This window comes from Siniperca chuatsi, linkage group LG12 (genome assembly GCF_020085105.1).
Source record: "Siniperca chuatsi isolate FFG_IHB_CAS linkage group LG12, ASM2008510v1, whole genome shotgun sequence".
NCBI lineage: Eukaryota > Metazoa > Chordata > Actinopteri > Centrarchiformes > Sinipercidae > Siniperca > Siniperca chuatsi.
In genome coordinates, this window is record NC_058053.1 from 15,526,902 (window position 1) to 15,547,951 (window position 21,050).

At 38.2% G+C, this 21,050-nt stretch overlaps 3 protein-coding genes across 6 annotated transcripts in view; 1 reads left to right on the forward strand and 2 right to left on the reverse strand.

The window, feature by feature from the left end:
• The window catches only part of pde11a (phosphodiesterase 11a), a 45,448-nt gene extending 40,415 nt beyond the window's left edge, over positions 1 to 5,033 (reverse strand). Inside the window, exon 1 of the mRNA XM_044215988.1 lies at positions 4,951 to 5,033. The gene's annotated coding sequence lies outside the window, so the exon portion shown is untranslated. The remainder of the gene's footprint in view (positions 1 to 4,950) is intronic.
• On the reverse strand, positions 1,932 to 5,022 carry LOC122885212 (cytochrome c-like). The gene is made up of 4 exons (XM_044215990.1): positions 4,951 to 5,022; positions 3,339 to 3,493; positions 2,636 to 2,814; positions 1,932 to 2,542 (listed from the first exon to the last, which is right to left on the reverse strand). Exons 3-4 carry the CDS (start codon positions 2,805 to 2,807, stop codon positions 2,397 to 2,399), a joined length of 318 nt encoding a protein of 105 aa, XP_044071925.1. The 5' UTR covers positions 2,808 to 2,814; positions 3,339 to 3,493; positions 4,951 to 5,022; the 3' UTR covers positions 1,932 to 2,396.
• Positions 5,034 to 6,104: 1,071 nt separating the features above from the next.
• osbpl6 (oxysterol binding protein-like 6) overlaps positions 6,105 to 21,050 on the forward strand; it is a 44,593-nt gene continuing 29,647 nt past the window's right edge. Inside the window, exons 1-2 of one of the 4 annotated variants that reach the window (XM_044215985.1) lie at positions 6,105 to 6,482; positions 16,217 to 16,462. In XM_044215985.1, the coding sequence (XP_044071920.1) occupies positions 16,316 to 16,462 (147 nt within the window). In that variant the 5' untranslated portion in view covers positions 6,105 to 6,482; positions 16,217 to 16,315. The remainder of the gene's footprint in view (positions 6,483 to 16,216; positions 16,463 to 21,050) is intronic. The other 3 variants (XM_044215986.1, XM_044215983.1, XM_044215984.1) reach the window with 3 other exon arrangements.

Consider the following 21,050-nt stretch of genomic DNA (forward strand, 5'->3'; position numbering starts at 1 on the left):
GACACACAGCCCAACTCTGATGGATAAAACACTCCTTGTCCGATGATCTCTTTAAACTGACACTTTAACTGGTGTCAACTTCCCCAGATCATTTTGAAAAAGGAAATAATGGTAACAAGGAGTTTAAATAATAAGCTTTCTAGGTTATAAAGCTTTGATAGTTACTTATAGCTCATAACACCAATCCAAAACGATGTTAAGATCAACAGTCAATCAATCAAGTTTCTGAGGTCAAATATCTAGGTCTAACATTGGACCATTACTTGAAATTTGACAAATATGTTAAAAAAAAATCCCTAGAACTGTAAAAGTCAATCTGTTCACATTTTGACTAATCAGAGACTGTCAAACATTTGATGCAGCCAAAACAGATGTGCATTCAAAGATTTTGTCACACCTCAGTTACTGTGTTACCTCATGGTCGCAGGCAAGTTCATCAGTGACTGAACCCCTGGAGAGGTTATACAATCATGCAATAAAATACTGGACAAAAGGCCAATAAGACCACACCACTGTCACATCTTGGAAAACCTGAACATGTTTTGACAACTACATTTGAAAACGCCAATCTTATCCGCAAGTGTTTACATGGCCGTGCTCGTCAGGCTCTCTGTGACATGGTGCGACCGTTATAGGCCTTTAGATTGTCCATTATGAATACTACTCATGGGAACTGTAAAGTATCGTACCGGAGTACCTCCTTTGGCCAGTGCTCCTTGCCAAGTCTGTGAACTCTATTGGAGGGATGAAAACCATTCATCCGCAAGATATTCCCTCATTTATATATACAACCTTTATTTTATCAGGTCATCTCATTGAGATCAAGATGTCTTTTGTGAGAGAGACCTGTGTACAGCAGATAAACATGGCCAGACAAAACACAAGGACATATAGCATCAGAGTCACGGACATCACTAAAGAGATTTGAAGATTAAAGTTTATATCATTTGGTGTCATGGTGCTGGTGGTGGAGATCATTGTCTTACACACTGGTCCAAAATCTTCCATAGGTGTGAAACTGGGTTGAGATCTGGTGACTGTAAAGGCTGTAGCATTTTGTTCACGTTATTTTCCAACTCACCAAACCATTCAGTGAGCCCCGGTGCACAGAAGCATCTGCATTTGTCCACTCCACTCTTTTATTCAAGTTGTTCCTTTAATTTGTGCCCCGTCTGTTTATATGAGTATGCCAGCAAGTCGTACTGCTAAGGTCAACAAAACGTACCACATAGTTTAACTTTTGTTGTCTGTGAACATGTTATGTGTTATTTTAAAGGCCCTTACAGGGATGGGCATTGGAAATTAGCAGTAGCTGTAAATGCTGTGATACATTGCATTGGATAATTGTTATGCAAGTCTCTATGTATAGTTAATCTGTCCCTATCAAATAAACATTAAATGAAATAAAAACCATATTGTGACCCAACAAATGCACACAGTAACTGTCAGCCAGTCAACATCTGTATCCCAACATGGAGTCTTCTCCAACTTTTACTAAGACCAAATAACCTAGAAGTTTAACCAACATTTGTGACTTACATATCAGCTTTCAAATTCAAAGACTCTCTTCAAAGCTACAAATTTCATTTAGAGGGAGAAGTTACTCTCTTCTGGAAAAGAACCAAATATACGGATGTCAAACCAGCACTAGGTCACACATGCAGTATTCCAGTGTTGAGGTACTGATTGTACGAATGTACTACAAAATGTGGAAGACAGACTAAGTAATATTTATCCGCTTCCACTCAGTGGGGAAAATTTAAGACCCATCACTCTAATTTGGTTCACAAATCTACATGAGCCAAAACAAGAACATAATTTTAGCCTGACATGACCATGCACATCCTGTATTTAGTCACTATTTTATAAGAAACCTAATACATTCACTTCTAGGAAGAGAGAGTCAAACAAATTGGAAAAAAAACAAAAAACATTATTGTCAGTTTTATTCAACTTGCAAATTCAAAAATGACAAAAGAGGTATCTAGGTATCATCAAATTGGAAGCAGATAAGTTGTATTCATGCTTGGAACAATTATTAAGACAACTTGATTATAAACCAAGAATCTTCTCAAGAAATACTGGATGACAGACAATTAACAACCATAACACACAGCTTTCAGGTCCCTACATTCTGAATACACCATATACAGTATATGGTTGAATAATTTATGTTAGAAAAATAACCTGTTAAAACCAGGGATCATTTACTACACCACAAAAGGAGTATCATATCAGAAACAGAGGCACAGCTGTGAAGAACATATCACAAACACCAGTCAGATTGCTTGCCCTTCCGATTTCCTGATTTTGAAAGAACGACGAGCCCTGGCCTTTTGAGCAGTTTGTAAGGACACAGAAATTGGCAAAGCTACGCAGATGAACAGTCTGCAACTTTATGAAGTTGCAGACTTAAGATATGCAATCAGGTCTGCTCGTTCATTCTTCTTTTTGATGCCAGCGAAGATCATCTTTGTTCCAGGAATGTATTTCTTGGGGTTCTCCAAATAAATCATCAGGGTGTCCTCATCCCAGGTAATGCCTGGAATTTAAGTGGGCAGACACAGAGGAGAATAAAGGTTTAAGCCATACAGCATGATTCCTTGGACTGTTCAAATACATGTGCAGTATTTACCTTTGCTTTTGTTGGCATCAGTATAGGAGTAGCCCTCTGCCTGGCCTGTTTTGCGTCCAAACAGACCCCAAAGGTTGGGCCCAACCTTATGCTTTCCACCATTCTCCACAGTATGGCACTGGGCACACTTCTGGACAAATGCCTTCTTGCCTTTGTTAATGTCTGCAGGCATGGTTTCTCTGAAGGTAAAAAATACAAACACAGACTGATTTACACAAATTGCTTTATTATTAACTTTACATTATGCTGCTTTCGATTAACAAAATAAAAAAACCGATATCCTCATTCAACCACAAGAGGGAGTTCACTTCCAAGTTGTGCAACTATTGCGGCCCTGGCATTTTTACAAAACCGACTTAGGTAACTTCTTAAATAGCATAGGCTAGCCTCTATGAAACACAAGCAGTACCTATACACGGTTGCTACCGCTGTGATATAATGAATTCCAGCAAAAACACTTAATACATAATTAAAACTGTCACATAATGTTAGACATCAGCATTAGGCAAAAACCTATGTGCGATACATAAAAAATATTGAATGAAGGATATTTTTACAGTAAACGTGATTTAGATAAAAAATAACTGTTTTCTCCGGAAACAGTAGACCACGTTGCACAAGAAGGGAACCGGCACATACAGATTTAAGTCGCACTAGCAGCAACGAACAGAAAAGCTTTATACTTTAATGATCAACTTCTTACCTTTTCTTGATATGTATTCAATATGTCCTGCCGGCTCAGTTACCAGAGCTTCACAACGTGCTTCCTCAAGTTCCCCCCTTGAAACGTCATTAGTCAGGTGACCTGTTTCATCACCCTCGTTTCGTCAGACAGTAGTTCAGTGAGTCTGTTTGAGCCTGCATTAAAAAACTTACTTAAGTAAAAGTACAAAAGTATCAAAATATACTTAAAGTACCCATTATGCATAATGGGCCAATTTCTGAATAATATCAGTTATATTATAGGATTATAATTATTGATGTATTAGTGTGTACATCACTGTAATGTTGCAGCTGGTAAAGGTGGAGCTCATTTGAATTACTTTATATACTGCTGGGTAGCTTGTGGATTTCCCCGCTGGGATCAATAAAGTTTTATCTTAACCAATAATAATACATCATAGTTTATTCATTGATAGTATTTTGTATTATTAATCTGAATCTACAAAGTAACTAAATGTATAAAATAATATTTCCCTCTGAGATGTAGTGGTGTAGAAGTATAAAGCAGCAGTACAAGTACTTCAAAATTGTACTTAAGTATAGTACTTGTGTAAATGTACTTATTACTTTTTACCACTAGTAAAACCTACACAACCCACGGAGTAACCGCTTCTTTCAGATACCATTACCATCAACAAAAAATATGACAATTCACATTTCATCGACCACCTCCAATGGATAGAAACCAGAGCATAACATATGTTTTTTTTCCTACTATCAGACACCGCAGAATAATCCTAAAAATTAACTGATTCAAGTTACAGTGGCTGGGATAAACAATCTCACCAGTGTCAGAGCATGCAATAAAATCTCATCTGCATTTTCATGGTCATGCATATCAGCAAACAGCCAAGTGTGTGTTATGTCATACTTTTGGAATAGACAGCAGAAAAGGTGATGTCACCTTCAAAAGTGAACTTATAGACTTTGAATTCATGGATTGTCTTTTGATTTCCCACACATTTTCCCATACATGAGTCATACAATCCCCCCATTGTTCTACAACAGAAAGCCTTAAAATGAAAAATGTCCAATCATGACAAGGTCTATTCTGGCAATGACAAGTTGTGAGACAGAGGAAAAGCTTAAATTGGAGCATGGCAGAGCTCAGACTGGGTAAGCCAGCCATGAAATCTGATATCCAGCCATTTTTGAGACAGAAACAGACACATGAGAAGAGTTTATGGGTACCCTTGCCCAAAGACTGCCTCTCAAGTTACTGTTGTACATAAAATATTGTCCATAAACCCCACTGTGTGTGAAAAGCCCAGGAGTGCACCAGTTTCCAAGACACCATGGCACTGGAGCACCACACACACACAAGTCATGTATCATAGATCACTTTGCCCACTCATTTTATGCCGATACTCAAACCAAACTCTCCTTCCTGATGTTAATGGTCTTTGGCACCGGTTATAGCTAAATTAGCTATAGCTTGCAGTAGCTAGCTTACTTGAATTTTTAATCCACAAGCAAGCTTTTTTCAAACCCATTTCCTCCCACAGACATGCCCTTAATTGTTTTCCATCACTTGATTAATTTTTTCTTTACTTTCTTTGTTTTCTTGTTGTCTTGTTTCTTTGTTAACTTACGTTATAACAGCAACTGTACTCTTCCCGAATTATCGCGAGACAACGCGAAGTCTCACGCCGTGACGTATATCACCAGCTCTCGTTTCTTCCACCAGCTTTTGTAACGTTAAGTATCTAATGGGTTATCTCACATCTCCTGCATTCACATGTATACTAAAGTAAAAGTTATATTAGCAGTAAAATGAACTTAAAGTATCAAAACTCATTTTGTTAAATTGCCCTTTCACAGTGGAATATTATTATTTATACATAATTGTTTTTGATTGTTTTAACCTGGTCAACGTGGAGCTCATTTTTACTGATTCATGTGCTGTTGGTTAGTTTAATCTATAATAATGCATAATATTTTATAAATTGATAATGTTTTAGTTGTAAAATCTTAAACAAAGTACAAGTACTCTGTTACAAGTAAAGGTCCTGCATTCAAACTCTTACAAAGTATTAGCATCAACATATACTTAAAGTACCAAAAGAAAAAAGTATTAATTGTGCAGAATGGCCCATATGTTATGATCATTTCAATTTATTTTTAATAATTTTGAATTTTGGACTGTTGGTTGGACAAAACGAGCATTTTGAAGGCGTGGTTATAGATAATTGTGACGGCATTTCTCACAGTTTTCCGAATTTTTGCAAACCAAACAATCAATCGATTAGTGGAGAAAATAATCAGCAGATTAATCTATAATGAAAATAATCATTACTTGCAGTCCTATACAAAATTGTTCAAATTAGCTCCACCTCAACCAACTGCATCAGTAAAGTCCTGCTGTTAAATGAATGCATGAGTAGAGCTAACAGGACTTGATGTTGGGATTGGGGTAGTGAAAGGGAGAATAATAATAATAATCTAATTATATAATATATAATAACAGTCACAGGAGACATTTCTCTGCATTGTGTACTTTTAACACCCTAAGTGCATTTTCCTGATTATACTTACACACTTAAGTAACATTTTCAATGCAGGACTTTCACTTGTAACAGAGTATTTTTACAGTGTGGAGTTAGTACTTTTACTTAAGTAAAGGATCTGAATACTTCCTCCATCACTGTTGCTTAGTTACATTCGCCACTGCATGTTACCTGGAGGTAAAGGGAGATCTCAGGGCTGGGTCCGGGCGCTCACGTGGTGTAATTGGCTACTCCCAGTCCGAGGTTTGTGTCACTCCATCGCCGTGTTTTGTGATCAGCCCACTGTCCGCCAGTGTTTGATCCATTTCAGCGATTTCTTCCCGCTCAAAGCCAATCTTGCTGCAGGGAGGAGCGACCGGAGTGCAGTTGAGCTGAGCCGAGCATCACAACCCCCCTGCTTTCAAGGAAACGGCCAAACACAGCACTTTTTTTTTTGGACTTCCCATAATGTTTTAGCCTCCGTACAGCACGCGTCTCTAATAAGAGGAAATATATTTATTCGATGTGAACCCTCACGGAAGCCGTTTGCCTTTGAGAAGCTGGGACACAAGGGAGACCCCCCCAATTGTTTCCTGCGCCAAGAACTGTAAAGACATGGTCATTACACCGCATCTGTGGTAAGACTATACGCCTTTCTCTCCCTCTCTCTCTTTCAAGGCAACCTTAACGCCAGTCCTGCTTATATAGAGGAAACTACCGTGTCATAACAATGCAATGTTGAATTAAGGTGCTTAGTCCCTGTTTTGGTGCTCCGTTCAGCCGCTCAGACAGACTGAGACTCCAGCATCTCATCCTTTTGTATTTGCATCCCGAGTGAATCGCCGAGAAGCAGTCAGACATTATTACCACCTAGCCACTGCTGACTTAGCTAGCTGCTGCTGCACGTCTGACGGGGATGAGATGACCCTGCGACCGTGCATCGAGACGTGCATGTCCCAACATCACAGCGGCATTATTACGATCTAGGACCCTTAAAACATGGATGCTGTAGTGGAGTAATAAAACAGCCAGGCAGCCAACTCTGTCACTGACTTTGATGATGTAAACGTAATGCGTCACTGACATTTTCACCTTTTTTAACTGAGCTTCATGGCTTCTCCTGCCGTCCCATTAGACAGCTGTCTCTTAATACATTAGATTATTACTGATGAACGTGATCTCCACTCGTAATCGTTCATATTCCACTCATTATGTTGTCAGTGTTGAGATGCCAACTAATTGAAAGTTAGCCAACTTCTGTCACTTACAGGATTGCTCCACAATCTCACTCTGCCTCCTTTTTCAACTGAAGGTCAGCCAGTGACTTTGCAGTTGTTTAAAATACCCCCCCAATCACATCAATTAAAGAGCAGCAGAGGGCACTGGAAGGCTCGATGCATTTGAAGTTTGTCACTGGCATGCTTTCTTGAATAGATGTTGCTTTGATCAGCAGTGATAATTGATTTTCTGATATATTTCGCGGCCCAGCCTGAAGAACCCTCCTGCTGAAGGTGTCCCCATTTAGATGAAATCTTTGCAGAGCTTATGCGCCTTATACTTTGATAGAGGGAAAGAGGAGAAAGCAGAGGCCAACCTCACTTTGATGCTCGAAATATTGGATTCAGGTTGTCTTTTTGGCCACATGTCATTAATATTGACAATATGGAGTAAAGCAGATAATTACTCATTTAATTAGCTGAAACATTCAAGGACAAAGTGCATTACAAATTAAAGCAGTTGCCAGGCTAATATATGGTTTTAAGGCCTATGACTCATGTATAGTTTTAATGACTGGTTCTTGATAATCACCACCATCAGTCACTTCTTAATTATCTGTTATTAGCCCTATTAGTTTTTGTTTTTTAAATTTTATTTTCTGGAAGTATTCTGCTTGGTATCATTCAAAATTCATTTACAGATACCAGTGTCACCATGATACCTAATTTTTTAGTTCCAATGCAAAAATACTTTCTGTTATACCTTAAATTGCTGAGCATAAACAGGGTTTTTATCAAAAACCTCTCTCATAACAAAGTAAGCCAAACATCTAAAGTGCATCAGTGTTGTCTTGACACAAAAACTGTAGAAGGACTTTGTCTATAGTAATACAGTACAAAGTTAACAAATTATGGTTTACACCAGGCAACAACGGACAGGATCTGAACAAGAATTCAGTGCCAACTTTCAGCTCTTGACAGCTCCCAATATGGGCACAAGTCAGTCAGTACTTAAAAAGTATTGCAGCGTGATACCCGGCTCTACCTAGATGATGTAATGTGTGCAGCGCAGGATAAACTGGCTCTGTCCAGTTAGTGTTGTTTAAAAAAAAAAAAGAAAAAGAAAGGACGGGCCTACTTTAAAAAGATGTGCTGCTCATTGATATCAGATGTCACACAAGATCTACATCTGTTTAGCCTGCGATTGTACACCCAGGTAAATGGTCAAAACACTGCTGTGCGGATCGATATGCATTATTAGCCAGTTGTAAATTCAGACAATAGTTGTCCTTGAAGACCCTGTAATATAATCTTGGGACATGAGTCTGCTTTTGTTGGCCCACTTAAATTATGCAACAGAGAGGGGGAGATCAGCAAACGTGGTTCACTGTAGAGTGCTGGTCAATAATGTGATGTTGTGGGTGGCTTGGATGTGGTGACAACACAAACATGAATGTCTTTCCACCCCTATTAAGGCACAGTTACCATCATGCTTCCTCGTATTACATGTTTGTAATGAATGATGTCATTAACATTAGTGTGCGCCTTAATGTGTACTAACAGCAGTAAACATCCAAATATACGGTAGAAAGCGAGCTCTGATTGTTTTCTTCTTCTTATCTTCTTCATCGGTTTGTTTGGCTTTGCTGCTTGACATATTGGGCGTCTCACTCTCAAGTTTATTTTCTTCATCTCGCTCAGATCTCACCGAGCAGGGCACACAGATAGTGGGATTACTGCGGTCCTCTAAAGCTCTCTAGACAGCTCTGCGTTGCTCTTTCTGGCTTGACCCACGTCAGGACAGATGATAGTCACTGCTTTATTCGTGATACTCATATTGATCCCTGCAGGAAAATTTGACTTTTTACTCGCCACTGCCCCTTAAGGTCACAGCACACATTCAGCTACAAAAAGCCCTGGAGCCTGTTGGAATTTAGCATCTTGTTCAAAGACATTTCAGTAGAGCAGACTGTTGTTATTGCAGGTGACTGAACCCAAAGCTTGTGGTTGTCACAATGCCACCCTGCTCAAACTTCATAAAGATCCTCACAACTTGATTATTTTAAAGTAAGAGAGAATCAGGAAAGTTGAATAATTCACCAATATTATTCATATGATCATAGGCACTGTAACTATGTTTGCAACTGTATCTGTTGGACCATAAATAGTGCTCACCAAACCTAAATTTAAAGAACTAGATTTCTCAAAAATGGACCTCAACATCCTGTGGATACCTGGGTTTTGTGCTCAAATGACACAAATATTATCAAGTACTAAACATTTGACCTTTAACTCACTTTTTAGTACAATGTAATAATATAGCCTACAACCAGTTTTTTTGTTTATCTAACATTCCTGATGACAGCAGTATACATTAATGCTGTACAAAGCTTTTCATTTGCTCAGTCCATGCTTTGAAATAGAGGGATACAAAGCCTTAATGGCGAAAAAAATTTTGAGGACTACTTTTGCGTCACCTCACAATACTTTTCTTCTTCCATTCCTTCTGAGCCATATGTCTATTTGTAATGGAAGGTATGCAGAGATTCTCAAGTTAATGCATTTAGCATTGTTTATGGACACCACAACTTATATGATGACCATTGCAAAGAAGTTACCAAATTGAACATTATCAAACTTCTGGGTAGGAGCTGTATGTATAAGGAACATCAATTATTGCTCCACAGACCTTCTACCAAATCCTGTTTCAGCATTAAAGGTTACTTTAATTTGTTTTGTGCAAAGAAGAGTGGACCCTGTGCAAAAACGCAAAAAGCTTTCCAACTTGCATTGGTCTGCATTCCTGATGTATCTCTGCAAGTGGTTCAGTGTTGTCTGCTCTTTCTGTGACAGAACCACAGACTCTACTACTACTACTGTTTGCAGCATTTCAGTCGCCTTCTTGTTTGTTGCTTTTTTTGACTCATACAAATACAGCACATTAGCTTTATGAGGTAGATTTAACTGCACATCTGTAATTCCGCCTCTGAAGACGTCTCTTTTTCCTCATTGAAACCCCTCTGGGTACAGTACAGTGCAGAGTACAGAAACGAACGAAACCGACAGCATCCTGCAGATTACCATTCTGCTTTCTTCTGGAGAGACCTCTTGATCTAAGAATTTGTTTAATTTTACTTTCACTAATTACATAACCATGCATGCCTATTGAGCAGTAGTACTATATCAGCATACTTAATGCCCAGTTCAAAGTAAAGTTCAATGAGTTGATATACTGTTGCATTGCGCTGGGAGCAGCTGAGCGGAAATAGACATATGGCTCAGAAGGAATGAAAGAAGTATTCCGAGTTAACACAAAAGTATTGCGAGAGAACGCAAAATATTGCATTATAATTTCCCACAGCTCATGGTGTTGAAATTGCTTGTTTTATTCGACCATCAGTCCAAAACACAAATATAATGTCTGAAACAATTAATCGATATAATCAAAATAGTACGGGCACGTTCATTTTCTGTAGACCGCTTTAGTGACAAATCGTTGCAGTTCTAATCCACTCCATCAGGTCTCAGTGACTACAACCATATGAACAAATTACAAAAAAACATTTTTTTATGCCATTCATTTAGCACTACAAACTGTAAATTTCCCTTAATGTCTTAGTAATAATGACGTCTCTAAACTGGGTATAGGTTGCAAATATGCTGCTACTGTAGACAGCAGAATTGTCACAAATGGAGCCTTGTCTCCTGTTAATTAATGCCCAGTCATTAGAGTTGTTTACTCAGCTTGTTTTGTGTCTCCAGAGTCTAGTTTAATGAACCTTCTATGAACATGTGACTGTGAATCTTTAAAAAAAAGAATGGCATTGGTCAGAGGTTAAATTTGTCTTCTCCCCAGAACATCTCTCTGACAGTTTTCATCATTACTTTTGATTCAGGGAAACCCTTTCCCCAAATACTGTTGCTTTTCTGGAGCATGAAATGAGATAGAACTTATTTTATGTGTGATTGAGCTGAGAATGCATTTTGGGGTGAACGTGGGAGATGGGGAAGGGAAGTGAAAGTGTTTTCTTGCTTATCTAGACATTTCATGGACGTGGAGCCACACAACTGTGAATGGTTATGAGGAAATTAGGCAGAAGATAGGCTAATTTCTGCATCAGCACAAAGAGGCTACATGTTGCAGAAATGCGGTTTTGTGCATTAATCTACAGTATGTTGTGTAGAGCTTTTTACACACACCCTCCTCCACTGTTTGATATACTGTATGTATACATGAAATTATATTATTTTGTACACCTTTATTACATCACCACACACCAAAACATGTCATTGCATTATTTGTTTACTTTTGTATAGGTTATAAAAACACAAATGCCAATTACAATGTGCAATACTACTAATTTGTTTTAAAATACCACACCTCTCCATACATTCCCAGTAGCTGTTGCAACCCTAACCCAGGGTTGAACCCAGAGATAGGTGACAACAATTAAATATATTTAATAATTACATTGCTTATCCTTCTTTCTCTGAAAAGAGCTGCTCATCCAACTTTGAATTATTAGCAGATTTAATTTAGATTTAATCACACATTTATTATGGATCAGTTGGATTTGGTTTAAACAGTATGGATCTTCATGTCAGGTGGCAGATATAAATACCAACAAATACAGTATATATGGTTTGGTTTAAAGTTTGGTGACATTTTACACCACATTGAGGCATTAAAAGAATGTCGACAGAAGGGTCCTTACCCCAGACGGTTACATACTAGTGCCATTGTTGCCTTATGCAAGGGAAGGCTCCTCTTGAATCAGACTTTCAGAAAAGGATTTTGAACAAAATAAATCAATAGAAAATATCACATTCATTATGTGGCGCCACATAATACTGGAAAATTCTGTTGGATTTATACAACAAAAATAATTTGATTGATAAATGGAATAATTTTGTAATTTATGTTTCATATATATCATTGTATATATCATGTTTTGAATATGTATTCTCTGGACTAGAATTTGAATGCTCATATTTATAGTATATACTTAATTCCTTTTTCATAAAGCGTCATATAAGATTTTTTAACTTACAAACTGACTCAAAACAGTTATCCATGGAGTTCTTTTCAGTCTTCGTTGTCCCGCATGGGAAATTTTGCTTGCAGCATAGCAAAAGCAGACACATCAAAAAAGACTCATCCATCAGTAAACAGAATAAAAACCATCAATTAGAAAAGGTATCATGCAACAGCAGTAAAAACAGTAAGTGATGATAGCAATATGTAAAAACAGGCAAAACCAATAAACAGTAACACATTTTTAAAAATGACTATACATTTAATCTTAAAGTGTGTGATCCTGAAATTAGCTCAGACCTTACTGCATTGATACAGTATGTTATCCACATTATAGCACACACACATCATCATTTAACAATCATAAGTTTGTGAGGTCAGTAGTGTTTGGTTTAACGTTGTTCTTGAAGTCTTGACCATGTGTTTTAAGAAGTGTTGTTGTAGCATCCACATGGCAGAGCCTGCCTTGTCCTGCTGCTTAAAGGGCCATAATCGTGGTGACTGGATTTAGAAGATTAATCTCATGACTAATCAGGTCCTGATCGTACGTTCCCCAACATGGTAAGTGGCTTCGTATAGAGCAACACTACTGCCCATCTAAACGGGAGTCAAACAGACACCTACACATTGCTGTAGGTGACCTCAAATGTAAGAATCCAGCACTTTTATTTCCTTGTGCTTTGAAAGTGTACTATGGCTGGCTATGCTTGGCACTACTGGTTTACATTACAAAACAGTGCAGTGTTATGAGCAAACAAAAAGAGATCAATTTAGTCAGTAAATTAGAGCTATGATTAGTCGATTAGTTGATTGAAAATGTATTGCCAACGATTTTGAAGCAAAAATATTATAGGTTTTGGACTGTTGTGATTGTGATGGGCTTTATAGTTTTATAGACCAAATGATTAATCGAGAAAATAATCAGCAGATTAATTGACAACAAAAATCATTATTAGTTGCAGCCCTGCATTAAATAATGAAAGTGTTTTGACTCTGTTTTAATGTATGTACAGTGTAACAACATGTAATTCATGGTGACAGTGGTGAAGTTATGAACAGTCTTCGTTACACGTTTTCACTTCTACTTACAGCAGCTTTATATCTGTTTTGGCATCGTTCCATCCTTTTCATGTGCTGATAGATGGGTGCTTATGTCTTTAATTTGCAGTAAATGTCACTGAAATTACTCCACATTACATCTTACAAACTAGACTGAACTGTGTCTATTAAAACAGTAAACTTTAGACTTAAAGTGCTCATCCCTTCTGCTTCCTTATTAGGTCAAGGAGAGTGGATCTATTAAATAGGCTGAATGGACTTAGCGCCTTGTCTTGCAGTAGCTTGGATCCCATTTGGCTTAAGACAGGTCAGGGATGATGACGTTGTCTGAATTATAGATTATAGTGTGTGAGTGTACTGCACAGTTGCATGTGAGAGTGCATACGATACTGCTGAAGTGTGCAGAGCTGCTCAGTGGACTCGGGAAGTTCCCCTGACACATGGGAGAGCCTAACAGACATATCCTGTAGTTAAAACCACAGGGTGCTCCAGAGTTGTATACAATGCATATGACCACAAACAGACTCTGGCTCAACATATGTAACATATATGCCTGTTGATAATCCTGCACTGCCACACAGTTTTCTGTATCAGTCTTTTAGATTTTGTCTTTGGCTTCATCTAGTCGCCATAATAATGATAATAATGAAATGTCAAAACATTATGTAGAACTTACAGTAGATGTGGACAATTTAGCAATATAATATTGTGTCATGATGTGAGACTTGATATTGTCTGTGAATTAGGTTACCATAACTAGGGCTGCAACTAACAAGTATTTTCTTTATCAATTAATGTGATGATTAGTCAATATGAAATGTCAGAAAATGGCGAAAAGACCAATCAAAATTTCCTAAAGCCTAAGGTAGTGTCATCAAATTTCTTTTTTTTCCTTTTTTCTGGCAAACAGTCCAAAACCCAAAGATACTCAGTTTACTATCTCAAAAGAGAAAAATTGGAGCAAATCCTCACAATTGAGAAGCTCTAACCTGGGTATGTTCAGCATTTTTGCCTTAAAATGTTTTTTAGACAATTAATCAATTATTAATAATTGATTTATTTTCAACTGATCGCTTAATAAACAAATAGTTTTATATTTAACCAGAATATTATATTATAGAGTAACTACACACAGGCTGAAAATACTGCTTGTCCTACCACCAAGTGCAGTACTTTACTTTTTATGATCAAGGGTAATAAACTACACCAGTGCAACAGTGCTTTCCTCTATACATGATTTATTGTGGAACTGCCCCATAAATCTGGTATTTTCCTGGTTTTAAAGGTTGCTGAGTGAAAATGAACAATAAATGCCTCTTACTTTTTGTTCATTATGTCCACATTACTAATATCTGTTCCTCAACCTGTTCTTGGATGTAAATACTGCATCTTCTGAATGTTATCCCCAAAAGGCACATTATTAACATTGATTATGCTGATTATTTTTTTCAAAAATATTGTCCTTGTAAAGGACCAATATCATCCCCAGTATCTCACTAAGTGTCTCAGTTTCTAAACTGAACAGGATTTGTTTATCTGCTTGTTTTCTACTAACTTGCAATCGATGTATGTTTTATCAGTGCTGAGACCTTCTGAGAGCTCAGACAATTACTCAGCACTACTGCAGGCAGTATTATGGGTGTCAGCATGGAGCAACACGGTGCCCTGACTAATGATGGAAACGAGCACTCCCTATTGCTATGTGTATAAAAGGTTAAGCAGACATTTTGAATCTAGCATATTTAGTCAAGATATGGCCCTGCCAATACTGACTTCATACTGGTTTCATAGTTTAAACCAGTGGATGTTGTTATTCTGGGAGCTTTGGCTTGTGTGTATAAACTGGTATAAGCTAGTTATCACTGGTTTATGACCATACAGTAGAGCTATAGATGCTTTCTTATATTCATTTAATTACCATCATTGTCATTGTGGTAATTAGATGTTTAAAGATTTATGTTACAAACACAGTCCTGTGGGATGATCTCAATCTTCTGCAGTGGAGGCAGTCACTACAGTCAACTTGACAGGGTGATCTACCACATTTCCTAATTATAAACAGAGTTTTGTACAAAGATGTAGGGTTGCATGTTGTAACCAAGAATTATTTACATTAATTGATTTCGATGAATTGTTTGGTCTGTAAAATATCAGAAAACAGTGAAAAATGCTTGTGAATGCCAGTGAAAAATTTGTTTTGTCTGAGCAACAGTGAAAAACCCAAAGATATCTAATTTACTTTAATGTAAGACAAAGAAAAGCAGCCAATTCGCCCATTTGAGAAGCTGGGACTGACTAAGTTTGGGTAAAATTACTTAAACGATTATCTAAATAGCTGCTGATTCATTTGTTGTCGATCAACTAATCGTTGCAGCTCCTCAAAGATGTTCTGTTTGCCGTTTAAATGAAGTAGGTGAGCGGCGCACAGCTCAAGTCAATATAGGTTAGAGCTGAAACGATTATGTGTTTGTTTACCTTGTTGTCCTTGTTTTTAGCTGTATTTATGTCTATTTCTATTTATGTACATTGAGAGCAATGAAAAACCAGAGTCAAATTCGTTGTATGTGTACAAATACCTAGCCATTAAAGCTGATTCTGATTCTGAGCTGAAACGATTAGTCAATTACTTGATTCATCAATCAAGATAAAAATAATCAGCAACTATTTTGATAATTGATAAATTGTTTCAGTCATTTATCAAGCAAAAATAGTGAAAAAATGCTACAATTTCTCAAGTTTCAGCTTCTCAAATGGGAGGATTTCCTGCACCAATTTTGCATAACACAATGGACGTAATGCACATGTAATGAGAAGAATCTTAAAAACCCATGCTTCAAAGAAGAGCTCAGGGCGTCTCGACTGAGCATCTGTGACTTAGATTAACATATTGAAATTGATGGAGGATAGTTCTGAAAGCCTAGCAGTGACTAAATTAGACTAAGCGTTGTTTGATCAGAAACAATGAGGCTTTGTGTATGGTATAAACAACAGCACTGCGATAGAATGAGGAAGGTGAAGTAGATAGATGCAATTGTGTAACTTCCTGACTTTTGTTTTTCAGATGAACAGCAAGCAGTGAGTGTGAGAACGTGTCAGAGGATGTTTCTGATCTGCGGGGCCCAGTGCTGAGGGAGGTCCACGGAGCCAACCGGTGCCCACCATGTCTCACCACCAACACTACCAGCGAGGCCCCCACGGCCGCACCATGAGCTCTGAGGAGAGGAGCTCCACGCCAGTCAACAAGACCTCCACACCGGTTCACAAGAGCGCCTCCTCCTCTTCCTCTTCCCAGCGCGACAGCCGACAGGTAGTTGCCAGGCCCCAGGAGAAATCCATCTAGAAATAGTTTCTAGGGATAGCAGCACTTTGAATGGATGTAACTTGAGCAGAGGTAATAAAGGGAGGAGTGAATATTATTTTGGGTTGCTGCAGTCTTCTGTCAGTGCCATCCTCTTGTGAGACAGTTTATGCAACAGAAAAGCTGGGCCTGCCAGGAAATATTAAATAATAAGTCAGCAGTTTTAGTGGGTGAAACAAAAACTGTCAAAACTATTATGTGATGACCTAGTCAGATTTTATAAAATCAACTACGATCATCCAGCATCACCATTTGAAATAAAACAAATGGAGCTGCCCCAAATTATCTCTGCAAACCCTGCATAAGTTTTATGTATGCAGTTAGTGTACGACTTCAGACTTTCTTTGTTTACTAAAGCTGGGCAGACACTATACGTTTTTATTAATCTTGTACATTGAGTAAACATGTTTTATTCTGCCTTTCTACACGGCCAAAACATATCACCTCTATGCTCACCCTGTACAGATTAATTGACCGTTCAGAACGTGGGTGCTCACACTGAACATAAACATAGTTTTGCACAATGACAGTTCCAATAAAGTTTATTCAAAAGAGAGGACTGCATCCTCAAAAATGTTGATAAAAACAGAAAAGCAGCATTACTTCATGAATTCTACTGTTAGCTCAAAGCAGGAAGAGAAAAGACAAATATTGACAGATTGCATTGAAGTTCCGTTTTATTTCTATCACAGCACAGTCTCAGTCAAGACTACAATAACCACACCGATAGTGCTCCAAAATTTCATGCCAGATCCATCCAGTTGTCCAATAGCCAGATTACTGATCGATCGGAAAATTAATCAGATTTCATGACCCCTCTCAAATTGAACGACAAGCGATTTGGCAGAAATTCAGCCACATTCTAATTCGGCGCAACTAATTCTGGGTTAAACAGCTTAATAATCATAGGATCCCTCTGACTAATTGATAAGTCAAATCTGTCAAATTGGTTCTCTGTTTTCCCTCTGCAGATGAATTCAGGCATACAGAACGTTTATTCCCTGTGAAAAGTCCATTTGAAAAAAGACTAATCGACTATCAACCTTACAAGACCTTATCAACTGATTAGATGACTAATCAGCCAAGATAGAGCAGCCCTAATTCCCTGGTTAGTAAGTAAAAACCTGGCATGGTAAACAATGAGATATACTCTTATTTCACAGTTCACAGGACAAGTGCTTAAACTTAACCCCAGCAGTAAGCCACCTGAAGCCCCCAGCCCTCTTTACCTCACTGAGCTGCTGTGTCACTGTGGTCGCGCAGAAACAGGACACTGAAACTGGAATCTCTGACATCACAGCTTTTCCGTCGGCCTTGGGTGATGAATATTTCATGAGGGACAGGCGGAGGCTTGGTGCTCCACTGAACATGTGGCACGCTCTGGTATGCTGTGTGGGAGCCCAGCTTGTGTCCACGGGAGATGGCTCTGTGAGCAGAAAAGAGAGCTGGTTTGAGAAATGGAGCTTGTTTGAAGCACACAGTCGATAGCCTGCTGCTTGATGAGGCAGACGGTTAACCCTTAAAATGCTTCTGTTCATTGTTCCTTTCTTTAATGTCGCCTACTTTCTTTTGATAACAATGCCTTCATGGGTGAAAGAGTTCAGCATTTCATTTCCCAGACACTCCATAATCTTAAAGCCAGCTTAATCTGAGAGCAAGGTTATCTGTTAGCACTTCTTTTCTTATTCTCTTTTAATGTGTTTAATGAAGTCAGGTACTAACCAAAGAGGCAGCCACCAAGACAGACAACAAAAAATGAAGTCTTTCTCCAGTAGATTCCCTTGATTTTGTACACCTGCTTGATCAAGACCTCAGTATAGTCAGTGGTGTATTGAAGGAATCAACAGCACATCAAGAATTTAACTGGGAATTAGTTGTTGATTGTTGCAGCTGTTTTGTGTTATGACTTAGCAGTGTTCTCTAAATGATGCTGTGATGTACCTGTGGGCAATCCAGACACTTGATCAATCAACCACAGAGACAGGTGTGTTGTTCAAAAGCACAGTTAGAGTTACAAATCCTCTTCTTTTCGATTCAGCTGTCTCAGGGTTTTAGCTCACAGCCATTATAAAAATGTACAAGGAAAGAAAGGAAATATGTCTCATAGTTCTAAGTACCTTTTAAGAAACGGAAGTGAAAGTGTCTTTCTGAGTGAAACTGAGGAAGTGTGGCAGGGTTTAGTTACAGTTATTTTGATTTGATTGGTTGCTCAAAAGTTGCTGCAACTTAATGAATATGGCATGATGCGAAGCCTTAGAGGCCCGTTGCCCTCCACCGACACCTCCCTCACCTGTGTTGTTAGATCAGGACAAGGGAGAAATGAATAAATTACACCTCAACCACATTCTTTAGAAATGCAAGCTTGTGACCGGAAAGTCGTCAGTTCAATCCACCGGACTGGCAGGATAAATCTGGGTGGGGAAAAGTGAAAAACAACTTTCCCCCCTCCCTCATTACCACCACTGTGGTGTCCTTGAGCAAGGCCCTTAACCCCATCACAATGATAAGCTAATAATAGATTATTATTAACTTTGGCAAAACAATCTTAACACAATTTTTTTAGTAGCTTTTTTCTGGAGCTTTTGATTGTATAACACGATATTCCTCAGCAGATAGTTTGCCCAGTTGTCATAACATTTTTATAACTCAAATTTCCATTTTTCACATTCATGTTATCTTAAAATCTGAGATTAAAAGTTCATTCTTGACCTTGGAAATAGTAATTTAAAAATAAAATCTTACCACAAGTTCCATTTAGTAGCTTTGGAGCTTTCAATCATATTACATGATCTTTGTGACGACTGGGCAAATTGTGTGATGTGCTCATCATGTGTGAAGGTCAAGAAAGGACTTTTATAAATTATTATTATTATTATAAAATTGATTCTTTGAAAACACTAATTTGCAAGGACGTCTCCAGCATAGTTAAGTGTCTCTGATCTTTATTGACATAAAGCAAAGTTATACCTGCACTTTCATTGTGTATTAACCTTAATAATAGTGTTTTCTTGCTTTTCTTGCTTTTCTTAGTCTGCTTAGTGTGTTCTCTGCAGGGACTTTTCAGTGATATTATGTCGGTAGGCCGCTGTAGAGAATATGCGGGACAGTACATCTTCCCTAGGGACATCCTGAGGAAGCACAGTAGATGCTGAGAAAAGACCTAAACTAGCTTGGCTGGGCCTCAGCTTTTTGAGGAAAAATGAGAGCTGGGCATTTTGTTGGAGGAAAGCCTTAATGAGATCCAGCCCCCATTTTCAAATCAATACATGTCACTTTCCCCTCTGCTGACGACTACTGTTCACTCTGGAGACCCTCATGAGAGCAATTAAAGGCACCACCTGCAGTAAGCACAGACTCTCTCTCTCACACACACACACATACACTTTGACACATCTTGATTCAGGATGTCGCTGCAACTATCAAGTTTTTCTCTTGCTGCTTGTCATTTCCTGGTTAGATGTTTTCAGCTTAGAGATAGAAGTCACACGCTGTGTTCATGGCAAATATTTAAGAAAGGTCCCTTTTGATTTATGAGAGTGGAGAAATCAATTATGCGATTATCAGTTGCTCTAAGATCAGATAGTGGCTGTTTTTATGGTAATGACCAGAACATAGTGATGTTACTGTAGATGAAAGAATGATGGAGCACTTGCACTGACAGCGGCATAAATCAGTATCTTCTCTCTCCTGTACAGACGTCTTTCTTAAAAATGTAATTTAATAGGGTCTTATGTGTTGGTTTGACATGTCTGATTATAAAATATTCTTTTTCCATGATCTTCTCCATGACATAAACCACCTTAACCGCTTTTCTATATTGCTTAATGTGAGGAGATTGTGGCTTATAAAAAGTCCTGGATTCAGAGTCAGATTGAAACTCAAGTGATAATATAATTTTCTCCAGGGATCACTATTTATTGGTCCAAAATCTAGACTGAAAAGAAGACAAAGTCAGGCCCCTCTCATCACAATGTATAGGCGTTGGAACCACCTGCTAAGAAAGGTTGGCTGAATGAGTGTTTTCTTTTTAATCATTAAAAAAAAAGATCTTTTTACTTTGAGTGTGTTTTAAAGAAAATACATAAAAATACCCATTTATCATTTGTTTTTATATAAATATTGCTGGTCTATAAATGGTCTGTTCCTGTTGAAACCCTTTTTTCTTTACCTTTTTCTTGTTCTTTTCAGTTAACAAACAAATTCAACCCATGGTCCAAAAGCTAGTAAGTGGACCTTGAGTGAATTTTTTTCTCCAAGATCAAGAATGTTTCAGTAAATCCCTCAACACAGCCATATTTCCCCTCATCTTCCTCAGTTATCCAAAGATGTTTTCATTGAATCATCCGCAGTATCTCTCCTACAAGTCAGCAGGTCACACATGTGGACTGTAGGCCTGTAACTGAATCTGAGCATGAGACTGCTTATACACACTCTCTCAGGGTGTTAACTTCTCATCCATGTGGGCAGCCACCCTCCTACTCTAAGCTTTAGTGCTGAACCAGCCAGACACTGCAGTGAAATCCATCCACAACAATTC